Genomic DNA, 23,615 nt, shown 5'->3' with positions numbered 1-23,615 from the left:
TAAGTTATAAGACTTGGATCTTTACTTTAATGAAACCATAAGTTATGAAGCTTAGATTTTCAACTTGTAAAATGTATGTAAGCTTGTAAGCTCTTATTTACAACAAAATTAGAAGACCATAAGCTATAGAAGCTTAGATCCAACACAAGTATATGAAGTTGTAACTAGAAAGTTAAACTTCCATGTTCTTGAACTTATAAAGTTTCTAGAATAATGAGATCAAGATTAACTAGTAATTACTTGACCAAGAACACAAATCACGAATTTAAAAGTACATAACATGAAGAAATAAACTAAACTTACAAGTAATAAGTTCATGGTTGTTCATACATAGAAAGATTCAATCCAAGGCTTTGATCTTTTAAGAAAGTAAACCTTAAGTTTACAAATATGAACACAAGTATGATTTTAAAACTCATGAACTTTAAATCTTTAAAACATTAAGTGTAGAACCATAAACTAGAAAGTTTAGATTCTTGTTCTTGGTTCTTCATCAAAGAAAAGATGGAAGTAACCAAGATTACATGAAGATACAAGTTATAGAACTTGATCTTTAACAATAACAAACAACTACAAGTAATTAAACAACAACAAAGAACAAGTAATGATGATGATGATGTGTTTATGATTCGGTTTTTAAAGAAAAGAAAGAAGAAGAAATAGTTCATGTTACTTAAAAAATTGAGAGAAAAGATGAGAGAAAAAGTTGAGAGAAAATGTAAGTAAGTTGTGTGTGTGAAGAATGAAGTGAATACAAGTAACTAAGTAATAAAAAAAAATTTTGAACTCCCCTTTACCCACACATAGGCCGACGGTCATATGGCCAAATGGGGGAAGTCAAGTATCAACTTTCTAGCATGGGGAGATGGTGAATGCTTGAAGTGGTATTAAAGCTAAATGGCATGGGAATAAGGTGTAAGTATTCATGTAACTAGATTCCTTATGACACTAATTAATCCTTGTTCTTAATCTTAATAATTCATTAGCTTAATGATGGGCTAACTAGTCCATTAAGTGTGTAGGGTGGGCTTCCAAGTCCATGTACATTAATAAAGGCCCAAGTCCAAGTAAGTAACAAATTAAATAAACAAAGCCCAAGTAATTAACTACTAACATTCATTAATTAAAAATGATTAATAATAATTAATCATGAACGTAAATAATATTCGAAATATTATTCGTGTAAAGTACGTGTGTCACAAAGACAAGTCGGGCCATGAAAAGTTAAATACGGTAACAAGTAACACGTATAAGAACACGTTTATTAAAACATAAGCATTAATAATAAATTATTAATAATTAACGTTGGAAAATCCAGGATCGTTACACAAAATATTACTTGTGAAACTTTTAACGGGTAGGTAATACCCGAAAGATATATAAATTCACAATTAATATGTTACATTCATCGATTCTGATTCAACAAATCATCAACTATACTCACTACTTTCACAACGATATACGTTCTTTCACAGAAATCAAAACAACCATTCGCATCCAAATTTGATTACATATTCTGATTTTGACAAATCCGAATCCAAGTTAAGATTTAACAGAAGATATCACTCTTAGATCCCTATATCTTTCAAAGTTAAACTTTGACTTCAAAACTATGCTAGAACATCACTTCTAAAACCCAGAAAAATATTTGTATCATTCAAAATTCTAGAACATCATATGTATCTTGACAATTACAATCTTCATTCAAACTCTTCGAACTCTTGAAAACACCTCGGATTGACAACCGACGATTCGGTTATGATAACTTTGAATGCTGATGAAGCAACAAACTGTAAATGGTCTTAATGGCCAAAAGTTTGATAATAAAGAGTGGTGTGTTGAAAAAGCTCAGATTTGAAACTGAAAAATGGATTGAGCAAACTATGAAGGAGACTGTTGACAAATCACAAAGACTAAATCTGCCTTCAAAGAATCCAAATGATTCAGTGTTTGCTGAAGTCTTTAGTAAATACTTTACTCTTGACTCTAAACCTTTACGGACAAATCTTCTTTATCATCTTTCGATATTAGAAATTCTAAAATATCATCGTATCTTTCATTATAAATATCATCGATATTTCTGAAGATATTTTCATAACTATTCTTATCTGAAATCATTTATCTCTTCGCGATATCTGTGTTACATCATAAAGGAAACTATTTTAGTTTCTAAATTCTGAAAAATTCGAATTTAAAATATGAATGTTTTGAAGTAGTGTTGGGAACTGTAGCATGAGTTAGTATAATATAATGACACTTGATCAATGTGATTATATTACAGTAAGTCATGCTGAGTTTCTAATGGAACGTGATAAAGGTTCACAGATAATATCCTCATCATGAACCATGTTACATAACTCTTTCATTCTATTTAACCTCTAAACTATCAAGAAAAATATTTTTCTTGATGATTCGGTGTTTTCCGGATATTCTGGTAATTTGACAAATCAAATCGTGCTATTACCTTTCCTTTCTGCTTTGTATATTATGATCATTCGAAACTCCATACCTACGAATTCTGGACCATTACTTGCGAAGAGAAAACAAAAGCATGAAACTCCGAAATAGAAATGGGAGTATAAATCACAGCAAATAGGAGAGAGCATTAACTGTGGATGTCAATGATTATAGAAATACAGAAGCAGAAACATCGAAATATAAGGGAAGGTATAAAACCCAACAACAACCCAGAAATTTACAAATCGTATATATCGATGCATATAGCAATATAAAGACAGGGGAGAACTAAAAACACTATAAAACCAAGAGTATAGTAGAAGTAAATAGATTCTTCCGGCGGGAGATGAAAAAGAAGAATGACAGATATGAAAGTTAGGAGTATATCAAGAAGCAAAACTGGATGGAGCATATTGACGAATGCTTTAAAATATGAATTGAGGGAGAAAGAATAGAAGGTATGAGCTGTGGAAAATAAGGAAATGAAGAGGGTGGATTTATAGTGAAATATCTGACAGAGCAATCAAAACAGATTATCGCATTTAACCAAAGCGGATCCTAATTTCCTTAATTATCGAAGAATCAAATCTTATTAAGAAGATTTTCTCTAAATCCCTTGAACTCCAGAAATCAACCCTATCTACGTCAAAAGATATGACGAAACTTTATTTTCTCATTTCACTCGTTTACGATAGCTTCACTCGTACTCTTCACATAATCGAATCGTTTTATCTATATTAGTCAATAATGATAAAACTCTATTTATCCACTCATATTCGTCATAAAAACATTTTTATTGTTAGCCATGACGACCTCACTCAAATTTTGGGACGAAATTTATTTAACGGGTAGGTACTGTGACGACCCGGAAATTTCCGACCAAATTTAAACTTAATCTTTATATGTTTCTGACATGATAAGCAAAGTCTGTAATATTGATTCTCAAAATTTTTGAACTAATGTTATATATTCAGTTAACCTTTGACTATTGACCGACGATTCACGAACATCTATTTGTAAATAGATATATATATATATATATATATATATATATATATATATATATATATATATATATATATATATATATATATATATATATATATATATATATATATATATATATATACAATAAGTTGGAATATTAATTATTAAAATTTATTTATAAATAACTTGCAATGTGTATTTAAAAACTGATTTATGTATATTAAATAAAGATATATACATATATCTAATTTCAAGTTATTTACTAAACGATAGTAACATTTGTTTATTAATTCAATTGATATTTAGATAAGTTAACTAAAACGAACAAGTAAAAACACTAAATTGCTACAGTATTTTCGAATTGCTACAGTACCCGAAAAGCAACAGTGTTTTCGAAAACCACTATTTGCTACAGTAAAAATCATTTTGCTACAGTAAAACACTATTTCAAAATAAAAATGTATGTATATTTTACAAATGAGATAAAATATATTATTAACTTGGTCATAAAACATTTTGATTTAAAACAATATTATTAAATATACTTTGATAAATAACGAGAAAATGATTTAAAGAAGCAAATGACCAAAACACTCGAAAGTTCAAGATACACTTTGAGTAATATAGTTTATTGATAATTAAAGACTATATTTTGACAAAGATACGAATCACGAAACATAAAGTACAAGTTTTCTACGCGTACGAAATGACGTTCGAAAAACCGGAACCGGGACATAAGTCGAACGTAAACGTACAAGACATCGGAACCAAAATTTCAAGTTAACTAGGCACGAGAATATAATATAATATATAATTAATTAATATAAATTATATATATTATATATATATTTAAATATGTCGACAAACAAGAAAACAAAACATATTGGGTGCGTACCAGCTGGCCATGCGATCGCATGGCAAATGGGCATGAAACCCATGCGATCGCATGGGGATCAATCTCAGCAAACATCTATAAAGCTCGCACATTTCTGCTTCGACACACACACACATAAATTACTTACTCTGTATTATATTTATGTTTATATTATTATTATTATTATTATTATTATTATTATTATTATTATTATTAAGATTAATATTATTATTAATCTTATTATTATTATCAGTAGTATTAATATTATTATTATTAGTATTATACATAAAATATTACGAAGAAGTACTGCTCAAATGATTTCAAACCAAGTTTTCAAATGAGTCAAAGCTAAGGAAATTATGGGTTATAGCTATGGAGGTTATGGGTAATGTTCGTGGGTATTGTTCGCAAGTCAAACCTAGTGTTTATCATCTCCGTTGCGTCTACGTACTTTCCTGCAATATTGAATCACAATATTGATATGTGAGCATTCATATCTTATCTTTTATATATTAATAGTGTATCCATGTCTAGTGCTCGAGTATATATGTTTATACATGCTTATATGCTAAATTTTGTCGTTAGATAGTTTTACGATGAATCACGAATCTAATACATATACTACTGATATAAGGTATATGATATGCATGTTATTGGAAAGCTGGCGAAAAATTAATAACTTTTCATTTAGAAATCGCGTGATTTCGATGAACGGATTAAAAGATATGGTCAACTGAATTATGGTTAATATTAATTGAAATTGTGTTTGAAACTGTAAATTAATATTTAAACAACTTGTTTATGAGATTGATAAATGAGATTTTTATATATTACTAATCGAGTAAATGAATTTCTATATAAGGCACGTCTCGTTTTGTTGAACAATTGTCAAAGTTGACTATCTTATCATGTTTTTAAATTTATAAACACTATAATCTGATTTTACAAGTATTGGAAAACTATGTGAAATAATAAAATATTTTCGATTGCCATGATAATTCAAATATAATATATCTCCTGAAATAAATAATATTTTGAGTTTGATAAACTATAAATTTGTTCAATTATCAAGACTTATACTATGTTAATATAATAAACATGTATAGATTTAAAGATCATATTGGGTCAGGTTGACTTTTGAGATGACTTTTGTTAACTTTTGCATATCGGGCTCGAGCATTAGGATTGCGATACACTATGACCCGACCTAGCTTGTTAGACATGTATTGACCAACATATGTTCTCTAGGTTGAGATCTACGGTTATCTTGCATTCCGAGTTTCGGTCACATTTCGGTGAATGACCTTATGTGCTGCTAAGGTGAGTTTCATATGCTCCCTTTTTAATTGCTTTTGCAATCTATATTTTTGGGCTGAGAATACATGCACTTTATTTTAAACGCAATAGATACAAGTGCATACTAAATTCTACACCGAGTTTGAACTGAAAATCCCTTAGCTTTGGTAACTAGTAGCTGCCGATTATAAGAATTGGTGGGCGCGAATAGTTGTATATGGATCCATGGGGCTTGACATCCCCGTCTGTTTCAGGTATAAAAACCCTAGCCTGAATTATAAAACAGACGTATGCTATTTGAGGTTAGTACACGTTAGATTGCGTGTATTGTACATGTTGGTTTCATGTATGTTAAAACAGGGGTACTTATTATAACGTTAAAGCTTAGTTACCAGGGTGCTCAATCTTGTAGAATATTTTGATAAATGTTTCTGGATGAAACAACTGAAATCTTGTGATCCACCTTTATATACAGATTATGCGCAACATTAAAAGTATGAACTCACCAATCTTTGTGTTGACACTCTTAAGCATGTTTATTCTCAGGCTCCTAGAAGTCTTCCGTTGTTTGCTTATACATTATACAAGCTATGTGCATGGAGTCATACATGCTTTATTCGAGAAAACTTTGCATTCACAAAATCATCACCATGTATCTTATTTAACTGTATTGTCAACGGATGTATTGTTAAAAACTATTATATACGGTGATTGTCTATACGTAGAAATCATCAGATGTCGAAAACCTTGGATTTATATATTCATTTATGGTGTGCCTTTTCAAAAGAATGCAATGTTTACAAAACGTATCATATAGAGGTCAAAATCTAACTATGAAATCAATGAATGATGTATTCGTCCAAATGGATTTGGACGGGTCATCACAACCGAGCATGGTGATTGGGGATACGCTACCCAATCCTAATCAATCCAAAAGCACGCCTTCTAAAGCAACCTACGCAAGTTCACTAGTTCCCACGCTTACCCGAGCTACCACCTCCACGCGAATCTGTAAAAATGTAAACAACGAGAGGGTAAGCTATGAAAGCTTAGTGAGTATAAACATACTATATACATACATATGCATAAAATGAATACGTACAACCAAACACATAAACTAAACACATACCGCATTCCAAGTATAACTAGCAAGCTATACCTAACGTACCACCAAACCAAATCCGCAAGATTAGCTACAATATACAATAAGTATATATACGCATACACAATTTATGACCAAAGCACCAAGGTTAACCTCTTAACCTTATGCATATGAAGGTTGGCCGAACAACCCGAGCCTTAGTGAATTCGCACTACCCGAGATTCACTACCTTCATCGCCTCAACAACCGAGGTTGGCCAAATTACCCATGCCTTAGTGAATTCGCACTACCTGAAATTCACCACCTCATCAATAAGGATGACCGAACTACCCGAGTCATCATGAATCCTAACTTCCCAAGATTCATCTCCTCAACATCATCAAAATCGACGGGATTGGCCCAACATACCAACGTGAATCTGCATACTCCAAAGATTCACTATCCCAAGGGTGGTAACCCAAAATGCATAAGCGTATAATATGGACTCAAAACTCCAAGAATCCATCATCCCATCACATGTAGAGTGAATCCGAGCAAGGATCACTCTACCGACCCGCACCCATCCTATGCATACATACGCATATAATATATTTACACTCACTTTAGCGCCGTGATGAATGAAATACCGAAATCCGCAATCGCCAATGGAAAGTACCTATTCCATTTAACACATAACAACAACACAATTAGGGTGGAATACAAACCAACCCAAATTGACACTTAGTGAAATTCCAACCCAAAAGCACTTCCAAGTGCAAACAACGCCCAAACTAACCAATAATCACTTAACACAAGTAAAAATGGTCTTATAACGTCAATTCAACCAAAACACAAGTATTAATACTCGTCTTCCTCAATTGACTCATAAACCCTAATTTTGACCCATTTCAAAATTAGTCTTCTAAATACACCCAAATGGGTTTCAACACTTTCAAAATCACTAAACCTAGTGATTAAACCCAAATACAAGTCTTAAACTTGATTAAATCATCAACCAACCAAAAATCCACCAACAAGGGTCAACAACACCAATTACTAGCTCCAAACTTCCATTAAAGAGCTAAATGGGTTTTCTCAAGAACATGCAAGTTCAAAACTCTAAATTGAACAACAATCATGAATAAAGAAACTTGGATTCGAGACTACCACTAGTACCAAAACGTAGCCGTGAACGAGGTGAACAACATTAACTCTTGTGACTTGACCCGATTCACTCTTCTTCTTCCTCAAATGGAGCTCTCTCTCTCTCTCTCTCTCTAAAGTTTCTTCCCCTCTCTAGGGTTTTGAGGATAAGAGAAAGAGATGAAAATGAGGTGAAATGAAGGTGTGGATGGGGTTGTATCAGTTTTGTGGCTCAAAAACCGTCCATATGTGAAATTACCAAATTGCCCTTCATTAAATCCCTTTTTAAAAGCTGAAATTCGAGTCTGGCCCAGACAAGGCGCGACGCGACCATAGTGGCCTGCGGCGCGGCTCCAAGGCAAAGTTGGTAACAGCCATTTTCCCAAAATCTAAGCATCTGATCAAGAGCTAGCCGCGGCGCGCCCCCAAAACCCACGGCGCGGCTCTACAGACAACCAAATTTTTCATTCTTCAGTTCAGGGACTGGAGTTGCCTGATTCTGATTCAGATGTAGAATCTGAAAATGCATAAGTATTAGGTTCACTTTTAGTGACACTTCTGAGAACACTTTCTGGTGACACTTTCTGATGTATTAAAAATTCAGGGTGTTACAACTCTCCCCCACTTAAATTCGATCACGTCCCCGTGATCCCCGTCACCTAACCGACCGGACCCACACTCTATGGTTCTCAAACATACGTTCCAATCCGAATTCCACCACATTTATCATTATCTCGAAGATTATTCCATTTACCAAATACACACTTGCGCGCACTCTGAGACGTGCAATGCACACAACATCCGAAGTCTACTACGATCATTTAGCATACGTGGAATCATCATGTGTTCTTCCAACTTCTCTAGGAAATTCTTCTCAATGAATTACCTTTAACACTAAGTCGTCACCCGCGATTTATCAAATCTACGAATTCAAGTACTAAAACTTGCTCAATCCCTCACATCAGAAGAACTCAACCAATCTCGTACCGAGATATCAACCCTTTAGCGTACTCTCACCAAGTACAATGCTAATAGTAACCACGTCCCAAAATAAGGTCAACAACCAAAACGATGAAGACCGAATAAAATCGAATCCTTACGGATATCACTTACCACCTAACATCCCTTGTAGTGCGCAAACACGGCTAATACGCAACTACCATAAAATCATAAGCAAATGGCTAAATCCGTTAGCATCCAAAACGGCTATGGCAACACTAATCCTAAGGTGTACAAATACGGCTATTGTCACAACCCTCAATAACATGTGAGCGAAACACGGCTATCACATCACCAATCACACAAAAGATGGCTGAAACAACCCGACCCTAAACATATATGGACGATGGTCGAAACAACCCGAACCTTAGTGAATTCGCAACAACACGAAATTCACCAACCCAATCCATATTTCCAACAAATGGGATGACCGCAACAACCCGAGTCATTGTGAATACGTGCAAACCGATATTCACTTCCCAAAACACAACACAAGGAATGGTAGTCTCATTTTCCATCGGTACTCTCATTTCCCGATAATGTTATACCATGCCAATATAACACTACTCCCAGGATGAAGTTAGCGGACCGATTCAATGACCGTAACTTACCAATCTCACACACACTCTTGGCCTCAATCAACGAGTAGTGTAGCATCGCGCACTGCACACACCATAGTGAATCCTAACGGAATACACTATCCATCCACCACAAGCAACAAGTATATACACATACTTAGAAACATTCCACTCACTTGAAATCCTCGCACATGCATTATACGTACGCGTGCACAACGGCATCACAATCGAGCAAGAACCACCTATATCACACATAGGCACAAAACAATAATTCTCTAGAAGAGAATCTGACACGCACATCCCTTAACCAGGGATCTCACCTTGCTCATCGAACACGTCCATTATCTCTCAACGATAATCACCATATCACCACCTCGGTGATAATTTAAATCCAATTAATAGGTATAATTTAATCCAAATCATACTCTTACCAAAATCGACCAATGTAGGTGTCAACACTAGCACCGAATCTATACGGGCTCCATCCTACAACAACTCACTAAAACCTCTTCGTGCGGGAGTACAAACTCCCCCACTTAGATCTCCGTTCCCTAACCACATCATTGAGATAATAGTATCCCGCGAAAATACTATCCACTCATCGTTGACTTAGTCAACTGTTAAGTCCGTCTCCATCTCACCAAGACTCATACAACCAACACGCTAAAGAAAGACGAGATCTATCTGTCTTGTGTCCCATGATATACACATCACAATACCTTGCTCTGTCCTTGAGCATACGAAGGGTTTCAGATTATCCTTCGCTACTTCAACTGAAGTACTTACCAAACCGTACAAATATAACTCTAGCAATCATCGAGTTGCTATCACTTGTAACTTCCACACCGTCACTCAAACACCTAAGGGTTTCTTTCCGGTATCCTAAGTTCAATGTAACCGCAACACCATTGGAGTCGAATACCACGCTAGTAGGTATGAAAGAGGCACCTAACATTGCGTCCCGTAGACTCCATTATCACATTCATCGAGATCAAAACATTCGATCTCAAGGGTCCCATCCACCCGACGAACCTCATGGTTCCTCAACTTCAACACAAAAGCGAACATGCGCTAACATCCGAACACCAAAGCCCGTTTCCATGGCTTGGTAGAAACATTTTCCCAAACACTAAGGAATGCTTGGTTGCACCAAGTCTTACACCCTTCGTCCGTCAATCAAAACGTCACCATAGGGTAATTTACTTAGGATGTCACCCATAACATTAATACGCACAACACAATGCATTCAACAAACCCGAACTCATCGGCACATAACAAATAATCAAAGGACATATTTATTAAAAATGAAAAGTACCTTAATGTCTCCTCGCGGAATTCACCGCCACCAACTCGGGACAATCCGGCTTGCGATGTCCCTCTTTATGACAATAATAGCACATTTCGTCATCACTTCTCGACATTGTGCACTCCCATAACTTGTGCCCCCTAACACCACAATTGAAACATCGAGGTGCACCAGAACTCGTCGTGCCTTTCCCCACATTACCCATACTCGCACTTGCACCTTTAGTTTTCTTACTTGGAGCACCATACGAATCAATTCTTCTCTAACTTGAAGGTTTACTAACTATCGATCTCGAATGCGATTCGAAACCCCAAGCCACGACGAATAACTCCGTGAACGAGTTCACTTGACCAATGCTAATTTTGTTCCGCAAGTCATCATTCAAAGTTCGATAGAAATCTTCCATCAACATACGATCCTTCCCGATATACTCCGGGCAAAATCGAGCCTTCGCAATAAAGGTCGCCTTGAGAGTATTCAAGTCCATAGGACCTTGTCTCAAATTTTGCAACTCATTACGCAATTCTGACAGATCGGCTTGCGTCCGGAACTCCTCGAAGAATTCCTTCTTAAAATCGTCCCACGATAACCCCATAAACGATTCACCACCAACAATATCAATTTTACCATCCAACCAATCCTTCGCCCTACCCCGCAACAAGCTAGCAACGAGTCTTGTCCTCTTTTCGGGAGGGCATTCAATAGTGCAAAAACACCCTTCGACATCCGAGATTCATGTCGTGCTTATCAAAGGATCCGATTTCCCGTTATACAACAGAGGTTTCGTCCTCATGAAGCTCTTATGACAACGCTCTATTTCACCACTACTTCGAAATTCGAAATACTTCCTATCCAATTCTTCTCGTAACGCTCCCAATTGCTCCGCAACGGCGGTCGCAACTCTAGCGTTAAACTCATCGTTGTCGCTTTGATTCGCCCTTGAAGTCCCGCTTCTCGTATTCATTCTAAAGAATGCAAACGATTAAACAACGAACGCGTAAAACCACACACGCAACATCGCCCCATCTTGCTCAAAAATCGTCTTACATCACTTGTTAGACATGATTTGTACTTGTAACAATGGTAGCTAGTCATTATTACGTGCATACGCCGTCTCAACTCGTTAGTACAACGACTATCTTACTCGATGATATTCGCAAAAGCAAACATAAACACAAACCAACGCGATATAAACATACACAAAACAATTTCACGATACAAGCTACAATCCTAGTTAGTTCGCGTACAAACTAAGACTCTAACTACAACCCGTTCCAACCCGTACTCCTACAAGTCCCGCAACAAACAAGCACATACACAAAAATCTAAGTCTAGGCACCTATCTCAAGTCACCTAAATCCCTTAGACCATGCTCTCACACCACTTGAAACAACCCAACCCGATAACCAACCATTTACGTACAAATTTTTTTATATACAAGACGCGTCGCGGCAGTTGTGGGCGCGGCGCGCCTCACATCTGATTCAGAATCCCCTAGGTTACCAAAAAGACTGTCTAAATTTTAAACTACGGACCACGGCGCGTGGTCCTTTGGCGGTGGCACGTCCCACTCTGGTTCAGCATTTCTCTTTGTTTAAAATATCACAAGTCTCCCATTTTTAAAACCATAAAAATACATTCAACCCAAGGCGTGATTAAAACATCATCATACATAATTTTAGTTATAATAAAACAACGATATAAGTTTCAAAACCCCGGGACCACATTGACCCGTTTAACAAGACCCCAAAAGACACTTTCGACTCAAAGTGTTTAAACTCTACAAAGATCGAGCATGGTGATTGGGTATACGCTACCCAATCCTAATCAATCCAAAAGCACGCCTTCTAAAGCAACCTACGCAAGTCCACTAGTTCCCACGCTTACCCGAGCCACCACCACCACCACGCGAATCTATAAAAATGTAAACAACGAGAGGGTAAGATATGAAAGCTTAGTGAGTATAAACATACTATATACATACATATGCATAAAATGAATATGTACAACCAAAAACATAAAGTAAACACATACCGCATTCCAAGTATAACTAGCAAGCTATACCTAACGTACCACCAAACCAAATTCACAAGATTAGCTACAACATACAATAAGTATATGTACGCATACACAATTTATGACCAAAGCACCAAGGTTAACCCATTAACCTTATACATATGAAGGTTGGCCGAACAACCAGAGCCTTAGTGAATTCGTACTACCCGAGATTCACTACCTTCATCGCCTCAACAATCGAGGTTGGTCAAACTACCCGTGCCTTAGTGAATTCGCACTACCCGAAATTCACCACCTCATCAATAAGGATGACCGAACTACCCGAGTCATCATGAATCCTAACTACCCGAGATTCATCTCCTCAACATCATCAACATCGACGGGATTGGCCCAACATACCAACGTGAATCCGTATACTCCAAAGATTCACTATCCCAAGGGTGGTAACCCAAAACGCATAAGCGTACAATATGGACTCAAAACTCCAAGAATCCATCATCCCATCACATGTAGAGTGAATCCGAGCAAGGATCACTCTACCGACTCGCACCCATCCTATGCATACATACGCATATAATATATTTATACTCACCTTAGCGCCGTGATGACTGAAATACCGAAATCCGCAATCGCCAATGGAAAGTACCTATTCCATTTAACACATAACAACAACACAATTATGGTGGAATACAAACCAACCCAAATTGACACTTAGTGCAATTCCGACCCAAAAGCACTTCCAAGTGCAAACAACGCCCAAACTAACCAATAATCACTTTACACAAGTAAAAATGAACTTATAACGCCAATTCAACCAAAACACAAGTATTAATACTCGTCTTCCCCAATTGACTCATAAACCCTAATTTTGACCCATTTCAAAATTAGTCTTCTAAATACACCTAAATGGGTTTCAACACTTCCAAAATCACTAAACCTAGTGATTAAACCCAAATACAAGTCTTAAACATGATTAAATCATCAACCAACCCAAAATCCACCAACAAGGGTCAACGACACCAATTGCTAGCTCCAAACTTCCATTAAAGAGCTAAATGGGATTTCTTAAGAACATGCAAGTTCAAAACTCTAAATTGAACAACAATCATGAATAAAGAAACTTGGATTCGAGACTTACCACTAGTACCAAAACGTAGCCGTGAACGAGGTGAACAACATTAACTCTTGCGACTTGACCCGATTCACTCTTCTTCTTCCTCAAATGGAGCTCTCTCTCTCTCTCTAAAGTTTCTTCCCCTCTCTAGGGTTTTGAGGATAAGAGAAAGAGGTGAAAATGAGGTGAAATGAAGGTGTGGATGGGGTAGTATCAGTTTTGTGGCTCAAAAACCGTCCATATGTGAAATTACCAAATTGCCCTTCATTAAACCCCTTTTTAAAGGCTGAAATTCGAGTCTGGCCCAGACAAGGTACGGCGCGACCATAGTGGCCTGCGGCGCGGCTCCAAGGTAAAGTTGGTAACAGTCGTTTTCTTAAAATCTAAGCATCTGATCAAGAGCTAGCCGCGGCGCGCCCCCAAAACCCGCGGGGCGGCTCTACAGACAACCAAATTTTTCATTCTTCAGTTCAGGGACTGGAGTTGCCTGATTCTGATTCTGATGTAAAATCTAAAAATGCATAAGTGTTAGGTTCACTTTTAGTGGCACTTCTGAGAACACTTTCTGGTGACACTTTCTGGTGACACTTTCTGGTGTATTAAAAATTCAGGGTGTTGAGGACAAGCAAGGTTCAAATGTAGGGGGATTGATATTGCTCTAATTATACATGTTTATCTCGTAATATCTTCCTCACTTCACTCAGTTTTTGATGATTATGGAGCCTAATTGATATGCTTATGAGCTAAATGGAAATTTGGAGGCTAAAAGCTTGATTTGGTGTAAAATTGACCAAGTCTTGATCAAAAGTGGCAAAGAAAATGAAAAGTGCAGGATTTCAGTTCTAGAAGCGTCGCCCCTACAACAAAAGTAATGCTCCTTATGGACAAAAGAGCCACACCTCATCTAAAAGCGACGTTCTTGTACACGTTTTTGCACTATTTTTTACCAGTAGCCAGAAGCGCCGTTCCTCATTGCCAAAAGCGTCGCTCTTAGCCAGCAAAAGCGCCGCTCCTAATGACAAAAGCGACGCTCCTGAAGATAGCCAAAAGTGCCGCTCCTGAGCCAAAAATGGCGCTCCTGACGCCGATCAGCCCAGAATTTCCAGCACTATAAAAGGAAATAGATGAAACCATTTAGAAGAGAGCTGCAATTCTAAGTCCAATTTTCACCTACAAAACCATAATTTCAACATCCATTGGAGTTTAAAGGTGAATTGAAGGAAGCAAGCTCAAGTTCTATCATAGATTAGCTCTAGATGTTCATCATCTTTGTATTTAGGTTGTAATCTCTACTTTTCTTACTCTATTTTGAATCATTAGCTTGTAATAACTTAAGATGATGATTATTTGTGTTTCTATGCTTATTATTAGTGTAATCTTAGCCATGATTGACTAAATCTCTTGTGTTTTCTTATCTATGAATCTCTAATGCAATGGTTTGCCCCTAAATTAAATAAATGATGTTGTTTAAATGAAATACTTGAACAAGTGTTATTGTGTTAGTTATAGATCCATTGCTATGCATTTGTTTTAAACTTTGCTTTGATTACATAGGTTGAGCAGCTCTCTTAGTGATTTGAGAAGTGAATCAATTTGTGCTTCAACACCTTGAGTGATCTAGACAACTAGATTAGGGATTTCAAGTGATTGTGTTCTTGATCTAAGTTGGTTTTCAATTGGCCTTTAGTCAACATAGTGGTGTTCGATTATCTTAAGTGATTTCGATAATTGAAGGGTTTTAAGTGATTTCAACCCAAGCATAATCTCAATAATCATTCATGCTTAACTTGATCTTAGAATGCAATGCTTATGTGAGTTCGCAAAGTGTTATTTGATTAAGGTTTGGTAGTAATGTTAAATATTTAATAGTTCAACAACTAGTGCGATAGCAATTTGGGTAAAACGGGGCAATCTAAGCATATAGAGGATTAGGTAAGTGAACACTACTTAGTTAATTGATTTAAGTTCTTAATATTTAGTTATTTGCTACCGCATCTAGTTTTAATTGTTAAGTTTAAGTTTATTTACTTGTGCACATTTAGTTGTTAATTAAAATTAATCAAAACCCCCCAATCAAACAAACCCTAGGACAATTAATAGTTTTAATTATTCTACTTACACCGCTCTCTTGAGACGAACTTGAAAAGACGACTTACATTGAAGTGCTATAATAACCGGGTTCTAATTGCTTGTTAGTTGTGTGTGCTTATTTGTAGTGTTTGATTCTTGTATAAATTTAGAGGGTAATGATGTATTGTTATGCACGCATCATCAGTCCGCAACTCAGACCATCACCCGATGGAAGGCACCATCGAATGAGGGACGAGGACCATCGCTTGATGGTCACTGCGAACTAGTATAAATAGAGATGGCGGGTTACATTGTTATGTTACACACCCTAATCACTCTTTACCATATCTCTGGTGTCTGCAATGGTCCCAAACAAAACCCTAACTGAATAGTAAGCTTAGACTTCGATCTAATCTCTTAGAGGTTTGACTCTTCGATCTCGATAGCATTAATCTTATTTGGGTCAACCAATTCTAGTGTATTCCGCCTCTAGATTAGGCATAAACGTTTGATCTAATATCCCATCGCCTACAAGATAGACTGCCATTTTGTAAGAGACAATATCAAAGAAGGAAAGATCCAAACTACTTTCATTTGTAGATGTCCTTACCAATGGCTTAAGCAAATCACCTCACTTCAACTGTATTTACAAGTTTGGCATTTGTGAACAGTGCCATTTGCAATGGGGTGTAACAACATAAGCACTGCAACAGCTACAACATGTTGGATAATTTTTAATAGTATAGTTAAGGGTTATATTTGCTAAAAATACATCAAGTATTTATCTAATACATTAGTATTCGGTAATTTGTGTATGTTTTATTAATAATTTGTTACCTTAAATTCTTTGGTAGGTTGATTTGGTCTTTGTTTGACCGAATATTTAGTAGTGCATAAGCAGTTAGTGGGTAAAATGGATAGTGGGGTTAAATGGATACTGAATGTGGGATTGTACTCATGTTTTACGTTGACTATTTATAGCTTATGTTTAGAATGAATAAATAAGCAGAAAGCACGATGTAGTTCTTATGTGGTTTTTTTTTATTTCATTTTATTTACAAGTTCATTTTAGTATTTTATAAGCATGTTCCAACAATTGGTATCAGAGCAGGGAGATCCTAGTTTGTAGCAAGAAAAAAAGAGTGTATTGCAACTTTATAAAATCAAGAATGAATGAAAGAAAAGTAGTAGCAGGGGCTGATTTGTTATTAAAAAAATCCGGAAGCAGATAATATCATGGTTATTCATCAAGAATAGCAAAAAAGTAGCTGCAGTTAACGCATCAGCAGAAGAATGATGCAGCAGGTGATCACAATTAGTGATTAAAAGCAAGTAGCACGTAGCTTGCAGCAGTTCATCATAATTTTTTATTAGAAAAAATAGCTGTTATGATCCCGGTGGATAGTACCATACCCGAATTCGAGAGTCAAAGAGAGGATCCGTACTTCCTCAACAGTGAACGTGGGTAGTCGGATGTTGTACAAAGTCATGATCACACCAATGATCCCATGCTTTTACAGTTATATAGGACATGGAGAGCTAGCTTCTTTTACATAATTATTTAATGAATAGATGTAGAAGAAACAGTTGGAAGAGTGGGTCAAAATCCACTATTTGCTCCACTAAATCCCACATTCTCATGTTGTAGATACATGGAATTTTATTAGCCTCATTTATTTTATTTGGTGTATAAATAGAATAGATGAGAGAGGGGTTTAGTATGCCTCTTAGTTACTATACATGTATTTGTAACTTTGAGAGAGAAAATAAAACAAAAATACTTAAACCCAAATATTTGTTCTCATTCATTGTTCTATCAATATATATTATTTCTATTGTTAGTCGATCATGATTATCACATAAAAACAACAATTAAACTATCATCCTTACAAAAGTGGCCGTGTTCATATTATCGTAACGGATCAAGTGGTATTCAGAGCATTCGTTTCTGCGTGTGACGAATTAAAAGCTTCCGCAAATTTAGTTCAAGTTGCATAGAAATGGCGAAAAGGAAGAAGGAAAAAAAAACAATAAAGAATGGGTATGAAGAAAAAAAACTATTTGCCATGTTTACATTTTTAAAAATGTTAAACATGAGAAGTTTGTGAACTCTTCCTTTTGTTTATAAATGGAAGAAGAAAAAGGAAAAAAAAAAAAAATCCTCTAGTCCATGGAAAAATATGTTCTTGGGAAAATATGGAGAAAAAAAAATGTCTTCTACTTGATAGTGGTGGAACAGAATCTGATGTTTCCAAGACTATAAGGTTTAACATGAATAAAATGCATCTTCTTTTTGTTGATAAAAAGGAGGTAAAAAAAAGCCTCAAATGAAAAACAACATATGGTTGTAATTTGAGAGAATTCGTCATAAAATATTGAGGACTAGCAGGCGCTAGTCGTCTTTGCCGAAGAAAGGGTGGAGTGATTCGGGTGGATAGTACCATACCCGAATCCGAGAGTCAAAGAGAGGATCCGTACTTCCTCAACAGTTAACGTGGGTAGTGGGATGTTGGACAAAGTCATGATCACACCCATGATTCCATGTTTTTACAGTTATATAGGACATGGAGAGCTAGCTTCTTTTACATAATTATTTAATGAATAGATGTAGAAGAAAGAGTTGGAAGAGTGGATCAAAATCCACTTTTTGCTCCACTAAAGTCCACGTTCTCATGCTGTAGATACATGGGATTTTATTAGCCTCATTTATTTTATTTGGTGTATATATAAATAGAATAGATGAGAGAGGGGTTTAGTATGCCTCTTAGTTACTATACATGTACTTGTAACTTCGAGAGCGAAAATAAAACAAAAATACTTAAACCCAAATATTTGTTCTCATTCTCTTCATTGTTCTATCACTACATATTATTTCTATTGTTAGTCGATCATGACTATCACATAAAAACAACAATTAAACTATCATCCTTACGAAAGTCGTTGTGTTCATATTTTCGTAACGGATCAAGTTAGCAACAGTTTGTACAAACAACAAGCAGGTTAGCAGGAAAACAACAGCATGAAGAAGCTGTTTAATAGCAGGAAAGCGCATGTAGTAAAGCGAGGCGGCCATAGCAGACAAACGCAGCAGCAGAAAATAGCAGAAGCAAAAAAAGCAGCAGTTCAAAGCGTAGCAGCAAAAACGCGCAGTAGCAGTATAATATAGCAGCAAGAAAGAATGTACAAGCAGGCAACACCAACTAGCAGGGTAGTAATCACTAAGTTGAAGCAAAAAAAAAAAAGTAAAAAATAAAAATAAAATAAAATTAAAAAAAATTCTTTGGTAGGTTGATTTGGTCTTTGTTTGATCGAATATTTAGTTTTGCATGGGCAGTTAGTGGGTAAAATGGATAGTGGGGTTAAATGGACACTGAATGTGGGATTGTACTCATGTTTTACGTTGGCTATTTATAGCTTATGTTTAGAATGAATAAATAAGCAGAAAGCACAATGTAGTTCTTATGTGGTTTTTGTTTTTTCTTTCATTCTATTTACAATTTCATGTTAGTATTTTATAAGCATGTTCCAACACAAACCCACTGGTGATGCTGCACTGCTTCACCTGCAACTTCCAGTCAAAGCAAAGCGTCAAACTCAATAGCTATCAGAGACCATGTAACATAATATAGTTAGGTTGTTTTAGTTAGTTAAAACTGTAACTTACATCTAGTGTAGTTGATGACTTATATTCTGTACAGTTCAATTCAATGTAACACTTTATATCAATCAATGTGAATCATGTTCATTCTCCATATTCATAATCTTCTTCATTTGATGTTAGTCTACTAAATCCTGACAACCTTTGCAATCAATAAAATAAGAAACTCAAAAAAGATTAAGAAGTTTATAAAATAATTGATCATACAAGATTTAATCCGCATAGGAAAGCATATATCTTTGTATAGTAATTTTGGTTAACCAATTTTGTATTTGAACGTTCTAGTATCATATTTCCATGTTTGAAGTCACGTATTTATACTCGAGCTAGTATCTTCTTATACCAACTTTAGCCAATCAGATTTCTACTACGTGTACAATATATTTTGGCCAATGTTTTCTGTAGCCAATCAGATATAAAGTTCTTTGCGTTAATTGGTTAGTTTGTTTCATAAGATTATAAATATTCTTTAAATATCCGACTCAATTTGCTAGCTGACTAATTTCAAAATGACTTCACGTTTTGCAGGTAGTCCGAAGTCATCGCGAATGAATCTTTGTGATCACGAGAGAAATTAGTTATTTCACTTTTATGAATTCAAACTTATGACCTTAACTTTAAAAAGTAGACACTAAACAGTCTAAACACTACACCCCCACCCACTAGTTCTATAGTTAATGACATCTTAAAAACGTATAATCAATGACGACATTTTCAACTGATCTATCAGTTCCCTTTCTTTCTCTTTTGCCTTTATTTTGGCAAATGAATGTCCATGGTGTTCCATTATTATCATTATTATAATTATCAACTTTTGTCCCTCTAATTTTACAACATTATAAATTCAACCATTGTTTGTACCTTATTACTTGCAAAAAATAAACATTACATTATAATAATATTGCAAAAAATTAGTAATTTCAATCTTCATACCATACATCAATGGCCGGATACAAAAAATTCAGGGCACTCAACAAACCTTGTGTTCTACTCATAGGTATCAATCACTATGAATCACTTTTAATTGTCTTTGAATTAATTTATTAAATTATTGTACGTTAAGGGTTTGCATGTTTGTCTGTAGCGATTGCTGGGATCGAAAGATTTGTGTTTAAAGGGGTCGGGTCGAATCTTGTAATTTATCTGACTGATGTCATGGAAATGAGTAGCTCATCCGCTGTGCGAACCGTCAACACCTGGACCGGGTTTACGTGGATGGTGCCATTACTGGTGGCTCCACTTGTGGACTCATATTGGAACCGATATTCTACAATTTTAGGCTCATCATTCATCTATTTCATCGTTAAGTCATTTTGTCTTTATATATATAAACAAAGCTCTCTATCTAGCAAGACGCTAGAAGAGAAATTACAACGGTGATTTTCAAACATCTTATAATATGTTCGCATTTGTTTTTAGGGGCTATTGGCATTAACATCGACAACATTAAACAAATCCAAGTCACCATCTTCGTCTTTATCACTATATATGTCACTATATTTGATTGCGCTAGGCATAGGAGGGTACAATCCTTCGTTGCAGGCATTCGGGGCGGATCAAATCGAGTTAGATGATGAGATTCCGACAACAACAAAAGAGGACAAACAATCCGACACGAAAAGTATGTTCTTTCAATGGTGGTATTTTGGTGTATGCAGCGGAGCTCTTTTAGGTGTGTCGATAATGCCCAATATTCAAGATTACGTAGGTTGGGGTTTAGGGTTCGCAATGCCCGCTATGGCTATGGTTGTGTCTATGATTATGTTTTCTTGTGGCACCCGGTTTTATACGTATAGTGATCAAAGTAACAACGATAAATCTTTGGATGGGGTCGTTCAAGTTGTTAAACGTTCACTGTCGAAATTTATGCGTTACAAGAGTGATGAGAAATCGAGCCTTGACGAGCTAGAGTAAGTTTTATATCTAAACTCACTAGCTATTTTGTTTCGCAATTAGATGTGAAGTAACTGTAGGCTCTAAATCTCTAATCCATGATTACGAACAGTTGAGAATTGATAGAAAAGTGATAAAATGATAGTATTGATAAGCTTGAGTTTGTTACAATTAGAGAGAATTAGGCTCCCTTGAACTCAGTTATATATATGGCTAAACTTGGCAAATGAACCCTACAATAAGTGTATTTATAGTTCTCATCATATACTCCCCTATTTATAGTCCTAACTTTCTAAGCACTAAACTAACACAATTTGACTTTTGTTGACTAACGGGATTGACCCAACAAGAACTATATGTTTCATGTGATAAAATTGATACTTGGTAACATGAAAGAAGGAACATAATTAATACTCTCTTTGTTCCATATTAAATGTTCCTTAGTTGTTTTTTTTTTTTTTTTTATATATTTAACATAGGTTTATATTCTGGTAAGTTTGACTAAATTTATTTAAGAATTGAATGATTAAGACTTAAGAGTAATAAGTTAAGGCAAAATGAGAAGTTTAATGATATTTATTATTTATTTTAGCAAACTGACAACTATTTTAAAACATATATAAATAGTAAGGTGGACATTTATTTTGAACATAGATAGTCACATGAAATAGTACCAATTAAGTACTCCTAGTTTTTACATATACATATACATATACATTAATCAATTATAATTATATTTCAGGCTCGAAGATAACCGATTCTGCTCAAAACAAGAAAATGAAACCGAATGTTTAACAGACAACAATTCAAACAACCATAGCCATCTAGTCGCAATTGCAAAAGTCGTCATGAGGCTCCTACCTATTTGGACAACACTACTTATGTTTGCCGTTATTTTTCAACAACCAACAACTTTCTTCATCAAACAAGGAATGTCAATGAAAAGAAACATAGGAGACAGCTACAAAATCCCTCCAGCCACATTACAAAGTGCCATCACAATATCTATAGTCAGTTTAATGCCATTTTATGACACAATATTTATCCCATTCATACGTTTAATCGTACGCAACGAAAATGGGATCACAACGATGCAAAGAATTGCTATTGGAATGTTTTTGTCTGTGATCGCCATGATATTTGCTGCCACGGTTGAAATGAAGCGGTTGCAGTTAGAGTTGGAGACTCTTAGTATATTTTGGTTGCTGCCTCAATACATATTGTTGGGAATTTCGGATATTTTTACGGTGGTTGGAATGCAAGAGTTTTTTTATAGTGAGGTACCCGAAGGAATGAGGACAATGGGGATAGCTCTGTATACAAGTGTGTTTGGTGTAGGGAGTTTTTTGAGCGCGTTGATGGTGTATTTGGTTGAGTATTTTACGAACTCGAAAAATGGAAAAGGGAATTGGTTTTCGGATAATATGAAGGAAGCAAGACTTGATAAATACTATTGGTTGTTGGCGGGTACAAGTAGTTTGAGTTTGGTTGTGTTTGTTGTACTTTGTAAATGTCAGAAGACGAGATAAATGATCAACAACCGAGAAATCTCAAGAGACGTTTGAGGTGGTTTGAGGTAATTGAATCATTCTAGGGTTAAGTTTGTAGTTTCTTCTTGGAAAGAATAGGATAGATGTAATAGTTGGTAACCTAGTCATTTAGCATTTTGAGTTGTACATAGTGTCGTTTATGTTTGTTTGTGTTTGGTTTGCGTCTAATATAGATATAAAGACATCTTTGTTTTTCGATTTACAGAATAAAGATCAGGTTGGTTTTGTATTAAAGGTCTTTTTGGGAAATTAGAAGTGTCTACATAAAGAACAGGTTGATTTGGTATTAAAGATCTTTTTATTTTTTTTGGAAATTAGAAGTGAATGATCATCTTTACATTGTGCTTATAAGCAACTAAGCAACACAAGTGAGACGTGAAATCAACAATTTTTCCTTATGTACTTTTGGATATAGACTAATGAACACGTATAGACTATGATCTTATTTCCTCTAAGGCCACTCGCAATCGATCTGTTACCCATTCCGTTAACCACTGCCACCAGCTCACGGCCACCACCAGCAAATCATTAAAGGCTCCGCCAGTGGAACCTGCAACCAGCCTAACGGGTGGAAAAGTGAGCCCCACTCGATT

At 35.6% G+C, this 23,615-nt stretch overlaps 1 protein-coding gene across 1 annotated transcript; it reads left to right on the top strand.

The window, feature by feature from the left end:
• The first annotated feature begins 20,521 nt into the window (after positions 1–20,521).
• Positions 20,522–23,001, top strand: LOC139864864 (protein NRT1/ PTR FAMILY 5.8-like). The gene is made up of 4 exons (XM_071853426.1): positions 20,522–20,576; positions 20,664–20,881; positions 20,999–21,489; positions 22,215–23,001. Exons 1-4 carry the CDS (start codon positions 20,522–20,524, stop codon positions 22,999–23,001), a joined length of 1,551 nt encoding a protein of 516 aa, XP_071709527.1.
• The last annotated feature ends 614 nt before the right edge of the window (positions 23,002–23,615 follow it).

Source organism: Rutidosis leptorrhynchoides, chromosome 8, assembly GCF_046630445.1.
Source record: "Rutidosis leptorrhynchoides isolate AG116_Rl617_1_P2 chromosome 8, CSIRO_AGI_Rlap_v1, whole genome shotgun sequence".
NCBI classification, from domain to species: domain Eukaryota; kingdom Viridiplantae; phylum Streptophyta; class Magnoliopsida; order Asterales; family Asteraceae; genus Rutidosis; species Rutidosis leptorrhynchoides.
This window is presented reverse-complemented; position numbering and strand designations above follow the sequence as displayed.

What these genes read in the sequence shown, in the direction of transcription:
- LOC139864864 (XM_071853426.1), top strand. Translation starts at nt 20,522, where the DNA reads ATGGCCGGATACAAAAAATTCAGGGCACTCAACAAACCTTGTGTTCTA. An exon ending in ACCTTGTGTTCTACTCATAG is followed by an intron (nt 20,577 to 20,663) that starts GTATCAATCACT and finishes GTTTGTCTGTAG; the next exon opens with CGATTGCTGGGATCGAAAGA. An exon ending in CATCATTCATCTATTTCATC is followed by an intron (nt 20,882 to 20,998) that starts GTTAAGTCATTT and finishes ATTTGTTTTTAG; the next exon opens with GGGCTATTGGCATTAACATC.